The sequence below is a fragment of the Trypanosoma equiperdum genome, assembly GCF_001457755.1.
Source record: "Trypanosoma equiperdum strain OVI genome assembly, contig: ctg_935, whole genome shotgun sequence".
Lineage (NCBI taxonomy): Eukaryota > Euglenozoa > Kinetoplastea > Trypanosomatida > Trypanosomatidae > Trypanosoma > Trypanosoma equiperdum.
The window spans coordinates 1-14014 of NW_027124904.1; the positions used below are offsets into that span (position 1 = coordinate 1).

At 47.2% G+C, this 14014-nt stretch overlaps 5 protein-coding genes across 5 annotated transcripts; all 5 read left to right on the top strand.

Annotated features, from left to right (window-relative positions):
• Positions 1-1054: 1054 nt before the first annotated feature.
• TEOVI_000456900 (MYND finger containing protein, putative) lies at positions 1055-3571 on the top strand (the record flags this gene model as incomplete). Its single annotated transcript, XM_067227324.1, has 1 exon — positions 1055-3571. The coding sequence occupies one exon, from the start codon at positions 1055-1057 to the stop codon at positions 3569-3571; it is 2517 nt and encodes an 838-aa protein (XP_067083425.1).
• A 575-nt stretch (positions 3572-4146) lies between these two features.
• TEOVI_000457000 (UDP-galactose 4-epimerase) lies at positions 4147-5334 on the top strand (the record flags this gene model as incomplete). Its single annotated transcript, XM_067227325.1, has 1 exon — positions 4147-5334. One exon carries the CDS (start codon positions 4147-4149, stop codon positions 5332-5334), a length of 1188 nt encoding a protein of 395 aa, XP_067083426.1.
• A 1559-nt stretch (positions 5335-6893) lies between these two features.
• TEOVI_000457100 (uncharacterized protein) lies at positions 6894-8180 on the top strand (the record flags this gene model as incomplete). Its single annotated transcript, XM_067227326.1, has 1 exon — positions 6894-8180. The coding sequence occupies one exon, from the start codon at positions 6894-6896 to the stop codon at positions 8178-8180; it is 1287 nt and encodes a 428-aa protein (XP_067083427.1).
• Positions 8181-8678: 498 nt separating this feature from the next.
• On the top strand, positions 8679-10736 carry TEOVI_000457200 (cell division cycle 45 (CDC45), putative; the record flags this gene model as incomplete). Its single annotated transcript, XM_067227327.1, has 1 exon — positions 8679-10736. One exon carries the CDS (start codon positions 8679-8681, stop codon positions 10734-10736), a length of 2058 nt encoding a protein of 685 aa, XP_067083428.1.
• Positions 10737-12103: 1367 nt separating this feature from the next.
• TEOVI_000457300 (uncharacterized protein) lies at positions 12104-13993 on the top strand (the record flags this gene model as incomplete). The annotated part of the gene is made up of 1 exon (XM_067227328.1): positions 12104-13993. One exon carries the CDS (start codon positions 12104-12106, stop codon positions 13991-13993), a length of 1890 nt encoding a protein of 629 aa, XP_067083429.1.
• Between the last annotated feature and the right edge of the window lie 21 nt (positions 13994-14014).

The following is a 14014-nucleotide window of genomic DNA, read 5'->3' on the forward strand; positions in this document are numbered from 1 at the left end:
ATTATTACGGCATCCGAGTGTGAGAAGGAGAAATTGGTTGCCGCATTGAAAGCCGCAGAAGATGAGAGGGAAGAACTGAGGAAGGTGGCAGAAGATGATAAGAAAATTATTACGGCATCCGAGTGTGAGAAGGAGAAATTGGTTGCCGCATTGAAAGCTGCAGAAGATGAGAATGTGACACTCTCAACGTCTTTGAAGGAGACTGTAGAGTCATTGGAAGAAATTCGTCGACAGAATATTTGGGCACTCAAAGAAAGAGATGAGGCTCTGAACTCCTTGAAAACTGAGCGACGGAGGATGCACGAATCATCTCCTTCAGCGGATCCTGGAGACACAGAAGCACCACTTTTGGAACCAGGTAAAGCAACGAACAGGAGGTTCAGACTGTATGGTATGTGCCCTCGATGTACTGTAATGTGACTTCGTGTTTTACTCAATTCCTTTTTCTCTTTATGGTGGTAACTACATTTGTGTTCTGTTATCGGTTTTCCCTTTTGAATAGTTAGTACCTGTATGGTGTTCTTTTTTTCCAAGTATAATTTTAATTTTGCTGTACTGTACTTAGTTTCGTAGAATAGCTCTTGTGCTGTGAAGCAGCATAAAGAGGAGTGTATTGTTTGTACACATCATTATTAGTCTCCCAATGGTAACATCTTGGAGGTAAATTGTTTTGGCAATATCATCCCTGTCTTTTTAGCTCTAATGATACCACTGTTCCTTTTTTATTTACATACAAAACTTTACCTTTTTTTAGTTCTTTTTTAATGATTCGACCTCTAAATTTTTTCTTGTGACCCCCATCATAATTACATGATTATCCACGAATGTCGTTTTGTTTTGGGTTCGGCAGGTGGAGCGGCGGTGCACAGCGCAAATTGATATAGTGTTCTCAATTTCGTTTCCACCACTTCGCTTTTTTTCTTTTTTGTTGTTTACTGGCAGCGCTTCGCATAGGTGTGACACCACATGCGAGAAGCTGATAGCAAATACCTTAACGTTCTTTTTATTTCTTTTTGCATTCTGAAGGAACGAGGAAACTTGGATCTGATATCGAATGGCTGTTGTGGAGAAGTTCCTGCGGGACGGAAGAGCGTGCACTGAAGCCGAGGCACTTGGAAAGGTGTTGAATGAGCGCTACCGACGGTGGTTTCTTCTGAGTGTATTGCCTCGGCAGTGGTGCAGGGACAAGAGGCGAAATGTGTTGTATGCACCAGTTTTCCAACTGCTGTTCGGAACCTCAGATAATGAAGAAGAGTTGGATATTTTCATTGACTCTACCGAGAGCTCTCAGTGGCGTTTGTTACTCTACAACATGAAAAACAGTTGCCAGGAGGTACTGTGGGAAACGAAGGGTGCGGAACTGGTTGCGGATATCTTTCGTTTCGTTCCTGCATCGCTTCATCCCGCGTCGTTTGACTTGAGGTGTGTGACTGTTGGTGATACTCATGAGAAACTGGGACTCTTTTCCGACCGTGCGTTTTCTCTATTCAAGACACGCCTCGAACATGTGTTAGCACCGCTTGCCCTGCAGTCCTTTACAGTTTTGCGACATCACATAACAGAGGTCATTTCAGGTAGGAGATTACCTGGGATGGCAGGTGAGGTCGTTGCATGGGCTGTGCAACATGAACCTGCTGCGGTAGACGTATCGGCACCATCACAGGTGGGAAACGACGCGGTACTAAGGTCATTTCAGCAAGTACACCCTTTACTGTATACAGCATCGTTTCGTGAACCTGATAATAGTGACTCCATCGTGTCAGCAGCAGGTGCAATGACGAGTGACGGGACCGGTGCGGACGGATCATTCCCTGCTCTAGAGGTAGAACGTCGCATGGCGATAGAAAATTTGAAGAAGCGAGTGGGTCACGTAACCTCCTTTACCCTCCCAACCATTTCATCATCTGACACTTCCTCTGCGGTGACAGGAGATGGCCGTTGGCACGTCCTTCTCATTCAGAAGCCTTTTGTGGAGAAACAAGAGGTATCTGAGGAAAATTTAGACCCCGGCCCACTTGCCCCGCAACCAATAGGAGCGGAGCTTCACCTAATGCAAGATGGAGGTGAAGTGCTTTACCTTCAAGACCGGCTGTGTGATGAAAAATCTTTTGATACCGTTTACGACGACATGATGCATGAAGATGGTGAAGTTTTCGCCCAACTAACGCCACTTGAAGGTATTGCCTTCGACGATATTGACCGTTTCTTATTTTTTTTGTCGATGCAGGAGCAAGCAGTTGAGACGTTTCCATGTGAGCCGCTATGCAAAGGATCCTGCAGTAGCTACTCTTTCCCAAAAGTTGTTTATCGGACGCCAACAGGGTCTGTAGTGAAAGACACGCCAATTGCCTCCCCACATGTGGAGGTTTTGGAATCTTCACCACGTAACGAGCACGATTGGGCTGCTGCCGCGGCGGCCTTTCAGTTCCTCTCGAGGAACATCATATCATGCAAGGATGGCAACTACACACTACCACGAGATGTGTCTCCTGTGCCCCCACCAACACACAATGAGGTTTGTTCATGGTGCCAACGGCGCCGTGACAAACTGTTACGTTGTGGTAGATGCCGCGTGGAAATGTACTGCTGTAGGAAACATCAAATGAATGGCTGGAAGAGCGGCCATCGTGAGATGTGTGAACTGTGGCAGAGGGCGCGAGAGGACTACGAGCAGCGTGTGCTACCGCATTTGAAGGAAAGGGGAGTGAAACTTCCCCAAACCACCACCGCTTCGACAGTAATGACGTTGTTCAAGTTTTTGACGGATAACACCTCGGCACTTCAACGGAAAGTGAACCCTATTATCCATGTTGTTGACGCTGACAGTGATGTACAACCATTTATTGCTGAGTTTGCGCCCTGTGTTACTGCAGCACGTTCTGATTGGGGACCATCGCATTCTGAGTGGCCATGGAAACAACTCAGGATCCTCCTATGTTCTGATACTTTCGCAGAAGAGGAGCACAACGCGGTGTACGCTGTCACAAACGATGGTAATTTTGTGAGGACGCCACCAACAACCGTCCTTGGCGATGTATGGCACACGCATTCGTCGGGTGATGTAGCAAACTCTGCCGTGCTTCTACGTTTCTGCAGTACGAAATATCATATATTTGCCAATGATACTATGATTAGAGTTCGTACTACCTCGGGATCAACAGATGAGAGTGATATTACCCCATCAGCAGTAGCATACTTTGGCAAGTCAACGGGGAATGGTATGACGTACTTCAGCGGCGTTGCGGAGATTCTTGCTGACCGTTTTGTTGGTCATATACCCGTTCTCTGCACGGAAGCTACCCTAGTGAATGCGCACAACAGTGTCCATGCGGTATTTACCCGAGTGAAAAATAGTAGTGTGATAAACAGAGATATAAAAAACGCGGTGTTGCGTTGTCACGGTGATCCCAGTTCGCTGATACAACTAAACATCGATGGCATGGGTGGTAATGCTGCTGACCCTCGTGCTTCTGGCGCGTTTGCAGGGCCCTTACCGGCGAGGGAAGTGGCTGTTGCACGCCACCCAAACAGTTACTACTTTGTCATACCTTCCGTAGGTGGGAAAAAGTGAAACCGAGAGTTTTTGTGCGTATGCATGTACTTCCACGTGTTTTTTCCAACTTCCTCGAGAAGCCATATGAGGCCGAGTACACTTTTTCCTGCTGCATTCTGTAGTGGTGGAACTATGTGAATGTGTGTGACCGCGGACAAGTGCATACATGCGAGCCAATTCAATTTGGTGGTACGTAGCATGATTCGTTGACACTTTTCTCACAGAATTTTTCTTTGTTCCGTTTGGAACTGTTTCTTGGTCCCTTATTTTTTGAATTAGTGTGCATACGCACATATGTACATGTCTGTTGAAGTGGACTTTCGGTTACTGTTTTCCTGCTGTTTATAATGCTCACTTTGCTAGCATTATTAATACCTCGACTTTGATATAGCAGTAGACAAAGGGAATATATACATATACATACATAAAGCCCTATTTTCGGAGAAGTCGAAAGTTAATAAATCCACCGCAGTGGTCGCGAAGGGATTGAAACAACTAGTTCAACTGACTTGTTTGGTACCTACGCTCCCTTTCTTCATAAAGAAGTATATATAGGGAGAAGGATTTAGTAACGGGGAAAGAACCTCTTTACCATGCGCGTTTTGGTTTGTGGAGGCGCAGGTTACATTGGAAGCCACTTCGTGCGGGCTCTTTTGCGCGACACGAACCACAGTGTTGTCATCGTTGACTCGCTTGTGGGGACGCATGGGAAAAGCGACCATGTGGAAACCAGGGAAAATGTAGCGCGAAAGTTGCAACAAAGTGATGGACCGAAGCCGCCGTGGGCGGATCGATACGCCGCACTGGAGGTGGGAGACGTGCGTAACGAAGACTTCCTTAACGGCGTTTTCACTCGCCATGGTCCTATCGATGCTGTTGTCCACATGTGTGCTTTCCTTGCCGTTGGTGAGAGTGTGAGAGATCCACTAAAGTATTATGACAACAATGTGGTTGGTATTCTAAGGTTGCTTCAAGCGATGTTGTTACACAAGTGCGACAAAATCATCTTCTCCAGTAGTGCCGCCATTTTTGGCAACCCAACAAGGGGCTCCGTGTCCACAAACGCAGAACCCATCGATATTAACGCCAAAAAGAGCCCAGAAAGTCCATATGGCGAGTCGAAACTTATTGCGGAGAGGATGATAAGGGATTGCGCGGAAGCATACGGGATTAAAGGCATTTGCCTCCGTTACTTCAATGCCTGTGGAGCGCACGAGGATGGAGATATCGGTGAGCACTACCAAGGCTCCACGCATCTAATCCCTATAATCTTGGGTAGGGTAATGAGCGACATCGCACCGGATCAAAGATTAACAATTCACGAGGATGCGTCAACTGACAAGAGAATGCCCATATTTGGTACAGACTATCCTACACCCGACGGCACGTGTGTACGGGACTACGTTCACGTGTGTGATCTTGCGTCGGCTCACATATTAGCTCTTGATTACGTGGAGAAACTGGGACCGAATGACAAGTCCAAGTACTTCTCTGTGTTTAACCTTGGCACTTCGCGGGGGTACTCCGTGCGTGAGGTTATAGAAGTGGCGCGCAAGACTACTGGGCACCCGATTCCGGTGCGTGAGTGTGGCCGTCGGGAGGGGGACCCGGCGTATCTTGTGGCTGCCAGCGATAAGGCACGGGAGGTGCTGGGCTGGAAACCAAAATACGACACTCTCGAGGCCATCATGGAAACATCCTGGAAGTTTCAGCGCACTCACCCTAATGGGTACGCATCGCAGGAAAATGGAACGCCAGGGGGAAGGACCACTAAGTTGTAACTTCAACTGGCAGTACGCGCAAGTGTAAGTTTCACATCGACTTATGCGTAAACATGCACATACGCATGCGAATACCTAATATGTAGCACACATGACGTTGCATTGTAATAGGTCGTGCTATATTTTGTGGAAAGGGGCTGCGCAAAGCTGGGTCCAGATGCGTAGCAAACACACGTGTATGCAATTGGCAAGAGTGCTGAAAATATGCTACGCCTATTCAGTTATTAACTAAACCAACGTGACGATGGACTGCTATTTAAGCACTTGTACCTTTTCTTTTTTCACCACCTTTTTTTTTTACAGCGAAGGCAGAGTCAAAGGTGGAGTCGAGTAGGGGCGTGTTTGTGCTGCTCTGCCCAAATGCGAACTGGCATTGGGTGTTTGCGTTTTTTTTTTGTTTTGCTCATGCACTTTCTTCTACGCCTTATTATTCTTCACTCTCGCTTGTCTGCCAATTCTCAAGCTTTTTTTCATCTATATTATGGTTGTTGTTGTTGTAGTTTTCTTTTGAAGCACCGCTGTGACGGTTGCAATGGTCGTAATATCGGTAATCATGGGCACGCGTAGCTCCTCCCGACCGAGGACTGAACAAAAGAGACCAGACGCCGAATAATCTATGAAATGCTCTGAAACAACAATACTACGAAATTAAAAAAAAAAAAGACTGCTGTTTTGGTATCCGTGAGTGCGCGTGCTTTGATTGGGGGGGGGGTAAAGGGGTAAAGGTACATGCGGCCGCTCAATGTTTTAACCCGTAACATTTCTACCTAGCTGTGTATGTTTACATATTTTAATTTTTTACTGATATCTTCTGTTCCTTTTTTCCAGAGGGTAGGGAAATGGGTATGCTCTATGTGGTCTCCTTCCAAGTTGTTTCGGGATACGAAAGAACTCCTTGTTGTTGTTACTTGTATTTATGCAGGTGTTAATAAGTTCGAGTGACGGTTTCTGGTGCTACGTTAATTTTTTTTTTTAAATCTCCCATTGACCGCTTCCGTCGGTCCGCAGCTCCTTATTTCTTTTTTTCTCCTTCATTCGTGTAGCAGGGAGAGGAGAGGAGCAGTGGAGTGAAGTTTGTGCAAATGTCTGTGAGTAGGGTCACAAAGATTATGTCAACGTAGTGCCAATGAGCGACAACTATACGCCTTTCTTTGTTTTTATTTTGTATACGAGGGGATGTGGATGAATTAGACTGAGCATCATCTAAACTCTAGTGGGAAATAGATGTAAAAAATTGGGTGTCATTTTTTTTTTTCGTTTCTCTTTAACGTATCCTTCTTGCTTATTTCTTTTATTCTCTTTGTTTTCCCCCCTCTCCTTCTTAATGTGTGTGTGTGTGTGTGTGTGTGTGTGTGTGTGTGCGCTGTCAAACCACTCAAACTATTTGCAATTCGTCTGCAACGCACAGCCTTTTCTCACCACACAAAATACCTCCATATACCGTTGAGAGGAGACGCGTGCATGTGTTTGTGAAGGCGATTAAGAGTATAGGGCTAACACCGGGCCAGTGAGTAGAGAGAAGGGGTTTAAAAAAAAAAGAAAAAACTCAGCTGGTACTAATGAGGGGAATGTGGGCGACTTTGCGACTGTTCCGTTGTGACCGCAATTTTACGGCTCTCAACAGGGGCAATGGCGTTTATAATATCCAAAGCGTTGCTTCACGGGATTGCGCACTTTGCCATAGTCAACGCGCTGTGAAGCACCGTTCTTTATCACCTGATGATCCCTTTGGTGAGAAATCAGCATCTGATGATCCTGTTGATGGTTTCTATGGAGCGTGGAGTAATATAAATGTGGATGCGTTCGCTAACGCTGCAGCCAGTGAGGAAGTGAGAATGGCTCATTTTGGCCCCGAGTGGTCTCGCTTTACGACGATTGGTCGCCTGTCCGTAAAGAAAATGAATGAAAGCGGATCATCTGCCTCTTCCGGCTCTGAGGATTGTGGAATGGCGTCACAACATCCCCTCGGCGCGGAGGAACTTCATATGCGGGAGCTGCGGGAGCGAAGGAAGGTGCTTGAGAGAAACTATTCCAGCTACGATGAATATGTAGCCAAGGAGCTAGGTTTGAGTGAGGTAGATGACTGCGACAACGCCTGTGGTCTCCAAAGTGAAGATCCGGAAATAGTGGCAGACGGGGAAGAGGCTGAGGACAATGATGATGCTGATGAAGATGCAGACAATGTGCCACTTCCGCAGTTCATGCGTAGGAGTGGATGCGAACAAGAACACGACACCGGGGTTAACATATACTCCTCTGATCAACAGCAGCAGCAGCAAATGGGAGGCGTTCCGGCCAACACTGTAAATGAAGGGCACGTTCCCCAGCGTCGCGGGACATTGCACCCTCCTGAGCCACTCGCACAGGTCGTATTCTGCCAGTTGGGCGAACCACACGGCGATTCCGAGCTGCCACGTGAGGACCCATTACACTGGGACACGGAAGAGGTCATTTTGTGGATAAGGAGGATGGAAGCGGCACAATGCGTTCTTTCATCCGGATCTCTTGCATGTGATTCATTGGTTATGGAAGATCCCTCTATGCAGGAAGCCTTTCGTATGGCACGTATAGATGGGGATTACTTATTAAAGAACACTGTACCTGCTACGATGTTTCAGGTGATGCGCCGGTGGCATCTTCGACGACACGAGATTGTGCTCGCGGTTCTGAAGGAGCAACAAAGGAGGGGAATTGACTCCCATGAAATCAATACTTCCATTTTTGACGACCCCGTTATGAGGGGGATTCTTGATTCGGGTCGGGCCAAACTTGACGAAGTTGTTCTAAAGGTGACACCTATGCTCGTACAGGAAACAATATGTCAGGGGTACCTCTACTGCCGTTGAAGTGAGGGGTGGTTAGCGTGTCTAATCGAGGCAGTTACATTTGCATGAGAGGAAGAGGTGCGGTTAGCTTTTGTTGACCTCGTGATTACGTGCTAAGGTGACTTTACGTGTAAGGATGGAGAAGTCCCTTTCTTCTTCACCAACATTCTTAGCAACCACAATTTAGCGTATGCGGACGCGGAGTATAAGTGATTACTAAAACTTTTTTTTTCTGCCATCATTCCTTGTTACTGTGTCTTCTCGGACTATTTTATTCACTTTTACTGTTATCGAGTGTTTCACAGTGTCCCTTGACAATAGGTATAAGTAAGGTGGAGCTGAAAGTCGTGTAAACCTTATCATTAGAGAGCATAGAAGCAAAAAATATATACACAATTTCAAAAGAGGGTAGAAGTAAGGTGTGACATACACCCTTTCTCCCCACCCTCAAGGTATATATATTTATATATAGTTAATTAGACTGTACTTATTTACAGTACCCAGACGCACGTGCGGTTGATGGCTGATACACTTTCACCGTGGGATCGTATCAATCGTTTTTACCACATCACCCGTAAACCTATCCATCTCTTCGTCGCGTATCACGCTGATGCGGCTGCCGCCTCCCTCACCCTCACGTCCCTGCTAAAGGCGTGCTTCATTCCCTTCAACCTCCATCCTATCGCCGAGTATGCCGAGGCTCGGGATATTATTCAGCGCACGAGCCTCGCTCAGGATGCAGAGCTGCAGGTTGGCGATGCAGCACCCGTAGATGAATTATTTCTTCTCATTGGACTTGGTGCTTCAGTGGCGTTATTCTCTTTCTTCGACTTGCAGCGGCACATTGTTTTGGTTCTTGATTCATATCGACCGTTTCTATTGGAAAATTTACGTGCATGCGACAGCGATCGATTAGTGATATGGGGACAAGAAAAAATTCACGAGGAAGTAGATGATTTCTTTCGTACTCAGCGTGAGCAAGAGAAGGCACGTCGCCGACGCCGCCGTAGACGCCAAATGCACCGTAGAAGAGTCCGTCAGCATGCTGAAGGGGATGTTGAGGAAGATGAAGTTAGCGATGAGGCAAGCAGTAGCGACGACGACGACGATGATGAGAATGACGACGAGTATGGTGATGATGATGAGATGACTCCCTCGCAAAGTCAGGAGCGGCTCGACTGGTTGAGAGAAGATGTTCCCGCACATTTGGAACGACTGTATTATGCTGCGGAGTGTGCTGGGAAGAGCTGTGCGCTAGAGATGTACGACTTGGCGATACTGTTGAATCGTGTTAAGGAACCTGTGTTGTGGCATGCTGCATTGGGTGTATGTGACTTATTTAAGCGTCGTCTGGTGGATTATGGCACGTATATTACAGACATGCGTCGAATCCACAATGAAGTGAAGCTGCGCAAAGGCATCCGTCACGGGCTTCTTGACGACCTAACCAATGATACAGTCAACCGGTACCACAAACAGGTCTCATCTAGCAACACTATGCAGCTCTCTAGTTTAGAAGAAGATCAACTTTTCTTACTGCGACACCTTTCATTGTGGAACGCCATGTGGCTCCATCCCGTTGTTGCTGGTCTACTTTCCCTGCATCGCGTGGAAGAGGGTTTGGGAACCCTCCGCCAGCTGTTGGCTCGCTGCGGTGTGTCAGCCAAGGTTGCCCAACAACCATGGCGGGAGCTTCCAGACGATGTGAAAAAAGACTCATGCCAACTAGTACGTAACGAACTCAAGCAACTGCTGCGCACGCGGGGTAGTTTTATTAAAACCCCGATACAAATTCAATGCGTGGCGCGCACAACAGGTTACAGTGTCGAAGTATCTACGTTTGATATTTGCACACTGTTCACAGCATTGCTATCGGCCGCGCCACCAAGCACCATATACACCACGTCGAAGGATGAAACTACCATGAAGGAAAAGTTGAGGGAGTTCCGCCGTGAACAATTCTGGCGCGCCCACGACATAATAGACGCTGACCCCAATTCTCCAGCATTTGGAGCAGCTGTAAAAGAGGCTCAGGCTCTACATGAGTCGGTGGCAACGGCTACAAGTGCACTAATGCAACCCGGAATGATGCAAAGCACCAAAGGGATTCATTATACACAACCTGCCGACCCGACGAACACATCAACCGCATTGGAGACTTTCGGTTGTCCATTTCGTCTCGGTGTATTAGTTGAGAGACTGCTCTACACCTTGACTGTTGAGCGCGGGCTTGGGAAGTACACACGTGATGTGCGGCCTGTACTCCTGTCATGTTACATTCCTCGGTTTACTGCTGCTCCAGAGCAACAACAACAACAGCAGCAACATCAGCAGCAACAACAACAAGCAGAACATTCCTTTATTGTGGTGTTCGCTCACGAGGGTCCCATCACGGCTGGACTTACGCCACTTATTCCCGTTGTTCGTTGGAATGACTGCGTAACTGACACAGAAGAATTTCTTGTACCCCCGCTCCGGGATTTCGTTAGACGGGACGCAGTTGTTGTGGAGGGGCGAGAATCTACTGCACACTTAGCGGAGATGTTGCACCTTCACTCCCTCGCTGGCGGGCGCTGAAAAACATAGATTCACGCACACACTTTTATACATTTACATGTATTTGTTTGCTCATATTCAAATGGGTAACGAGTAGATCACAACACATAACTTTTAGTTTTTTTTGTTCATCGTATAATGTGGAGGTAAACACTGTTGGAACAGAGAGACAGTAAAGTTCCACATTGAAGGTGATGAAGTAACATTATTAAAACGAAACGAATGAATACACAAATGAAATTGTGGAGGGGAAGAGAAGCGAATGAATAGGAGAGTGGAATGTGACGAAAGTGGTTTGTAACGACGCAATGATCGGAACAATATTGACACCTTTTTTTTTTGCTTTTTGTGTGTGACGTGAGATATTGTCCACTTCCTTCTTTCCTTCTCTTCCCCCCTGACCTTCCTCTTTTGTGATGGCTCATGCATTGATTATGAGGTAACTGTTTGTTAGAGACGAAATGCTGCGGCATTAGTCTTTTATAGAGATCCACTTAATAAAAGAGCATTCGCGTGTATGCCGCTTCTACAGCGAATGACAATGTCCGAAAGGAGGTGGATGAAAGTTGGGGAAATTAAGTGGCGGGTCGCAACCGGCCTTTTAATTCCTTCTTTGATTCACATATTTCCTTCACATCACATTCCAACTGTTCGACCACCACCTTTGACCCTATTATTATTATTATTATTTTTTCTTTCACCCTTCTTTTTATTTTGTTGATACTTCACCTATTCCTTCGACTTCATGCTGATTAGCGCGTGTCAGAGGGCTGAGAGAGTACAGTCGAGCACTGGAAAAAAGGAGAGAAACCTGTGTACCTAATAAAGTTTGTGCTGTAAAAACTCCTGTGCGTTTCTTTAAGTTCTTTCGCACTCCTGTGTTCTTTTGTTTTTTGTTTGTGTTTTCGTTGCCTCTCTTAAAATTTTCCTGCGTCTCCTCTTGTGAATTGCTAATAATTATTATTATTGTTTGAGGGGTTGCCTGACAGCACCGGGCTTTGACCTTCAAATTCAGTGGGCGCTGGTCGTCCATTGTAGTGCCTCTGGCAACTCACAGCAACAGTGTTAACAGTTTTGCGACGTGGGAAGGCAAAGTGAAAAGGACGACACGGGAATAAATAGACAAACAAAGTTGTGGTGAGAACACCTCACGCGTGTACTGCATCAAACGAAGCGTGAGCAAAACAAAACAAAACAAAACAACAAAGACTGTTCTGGAGTCCTTAGAGGACAGAGTGGAAGAAATCATTGTGGAGTTACCGGCAGCGTCGTTCCGTTTAACGGTACTCAGTTTCTTTCATTTATACTTGTGTGTGTCTTCTAGTTTTTGTCCTGCTGCTGAAGCAGTCATCAGTTGCTCCTCTACAGTTGTTGCCAGTTTCGCAGAAATGACATGCAACGTTGGGACGACGGCAGCGGCGGATGGATGTAATGATGTAGGCGTTAGAGGAATTGAGACGTTGCCGTATCATACGCACGGTGGCGTTCCCCCAATTCAGAGGGGCGTATCCTCCTCCATATTTGGTCGCTTTGCTGTGGAAGAGGCGGATGAACTTCGGGAACTTTTACGTGTGGAACGTTGTCGGCTTGCTAATTCTGTGCAACGTGAGGAAGTCTTGCGACAGCGCTTAATTGTAGCGGAGGAAGGCCATGTGTTGTACCACTTGTACTTCGAGCGGTTGCTTGAACTACTGCGCACTGACAGAGAGGAAACATCCACCACTAGCACTAAAGATGACTCACCACTAATAACAAAAGAAGACCTGTTAAAAGGGCTTCACGAAGCCTTAAGATCCGTCGGTGCAGCCACAGCTGGAGGTACAATCAGCAATGCCGACGGGGAAGGCTGCATTCGTGGAATTAATTGCAGCGGAGCCAGCGGGGAGACGGAATCAATTAGTAGCGACGAACAAAAGATGAGCGGTGGTGCGGCTGCACCTTTCGTTAACTTGTCGAACGCCACTCTCTTAACGGCTTCTGCGTTGCAGATGAGACTGGCTGATGCCCTGGAGTTGAGACGTCGTGAGAAAGCTAGAAAACATGAATTAACAAAACGGGCTCTGAAGGATGTGCTATGCGTGTGCGTTGAGGAAATAGAGGCGAGGCATGCCACTGTACTTCTTGCTCTCCGCAATGCCGAGCGTCGTGTGGAGAGTTGTGATAGAGAAGTATCTGCGATGTTGAAGTATCGTGTGAGGCAAATTCAAGACCCCACAGAAAACTTAGAGGGATTACGCGAAAAGTTAGTGAGCCTGAGCCAAGAGCACGTGCGGACTCTTCAGGAATTACGACTGTCACAACTAGAGGTGGCAGCTCTCAAGGATGATGTAGTGAGAGCAGAAGCAAGGGTTACTAGTTTGTCATCGCTGAACCGTGCTGCTGACTCTCTGGAGGATGCGCGGCAGGGTGTATGCGATTTCATTCGCACAACTGCGAGTGATATCAGACAGCGCGTACACAGAGGCATCACGTTGAACGAGCCGTTTATTCAGTCCATGCGTTCAGTTGCTTTGAAGATTGAGGCACAGGTGGAGAGACTGCGGCCAGACGACTGGCACAGAGACGACAATTGTTCTGGAGTAGCCGGCTCAGTGGATACAGTGGTGGACTCAAGCAACAAGACCTGCTTAAATAGTAATGAACCTTGTGGAGTCATTGCCTTGCCGATACACGGGGTGCCTGAGAATGGGTGGGCACCGCGCTCAAACGAGCAACGTGAAAAACTTCGGTTGCCTCTTGCATCACGTCGCGCGGAAGTGCGGTCCGAATCATTGGTTGCGACTGCACTTCTTGAGGAACTTGCTCGGGTTATGAACAATTTTTGCCGTCTCTTGGAGAATAATATGGAGCAAGCGGCAGCCAACACCCATTCTATCATGCAAGCCATCGACCGTTTTGAGACTGCTGTTGTGAACAAACTAACGGATATGTGGGACTCCACTCAGAGTTCACTCGCATCATGTGGACTCACATCATCACCTTCTGCCCACGGTTCAACCCCATGTGGAACGGTGGAGCGGGAAACATTCTGCACACGCAATGAGACTCACCGCTGCGGTCGTAATGACACCAGCCCAGCGGTGCAACCCCATGCAACACCTGGAAAGACAATCACGACAACATCAGCGGTGCTGCCCTCATTGATGACTTCTCCACAACCCGAGCAGGCAGTTGCGAGCCCCCATTGGCAGCCGGAGCCACCACAAAGGCGGTTGGTGTTGCACGAGCGTGATTCGTTTGGCACCCCACTATGCCGTGTTGCAATAATTCAACAGTAATTATTCCGTATTCTACATACA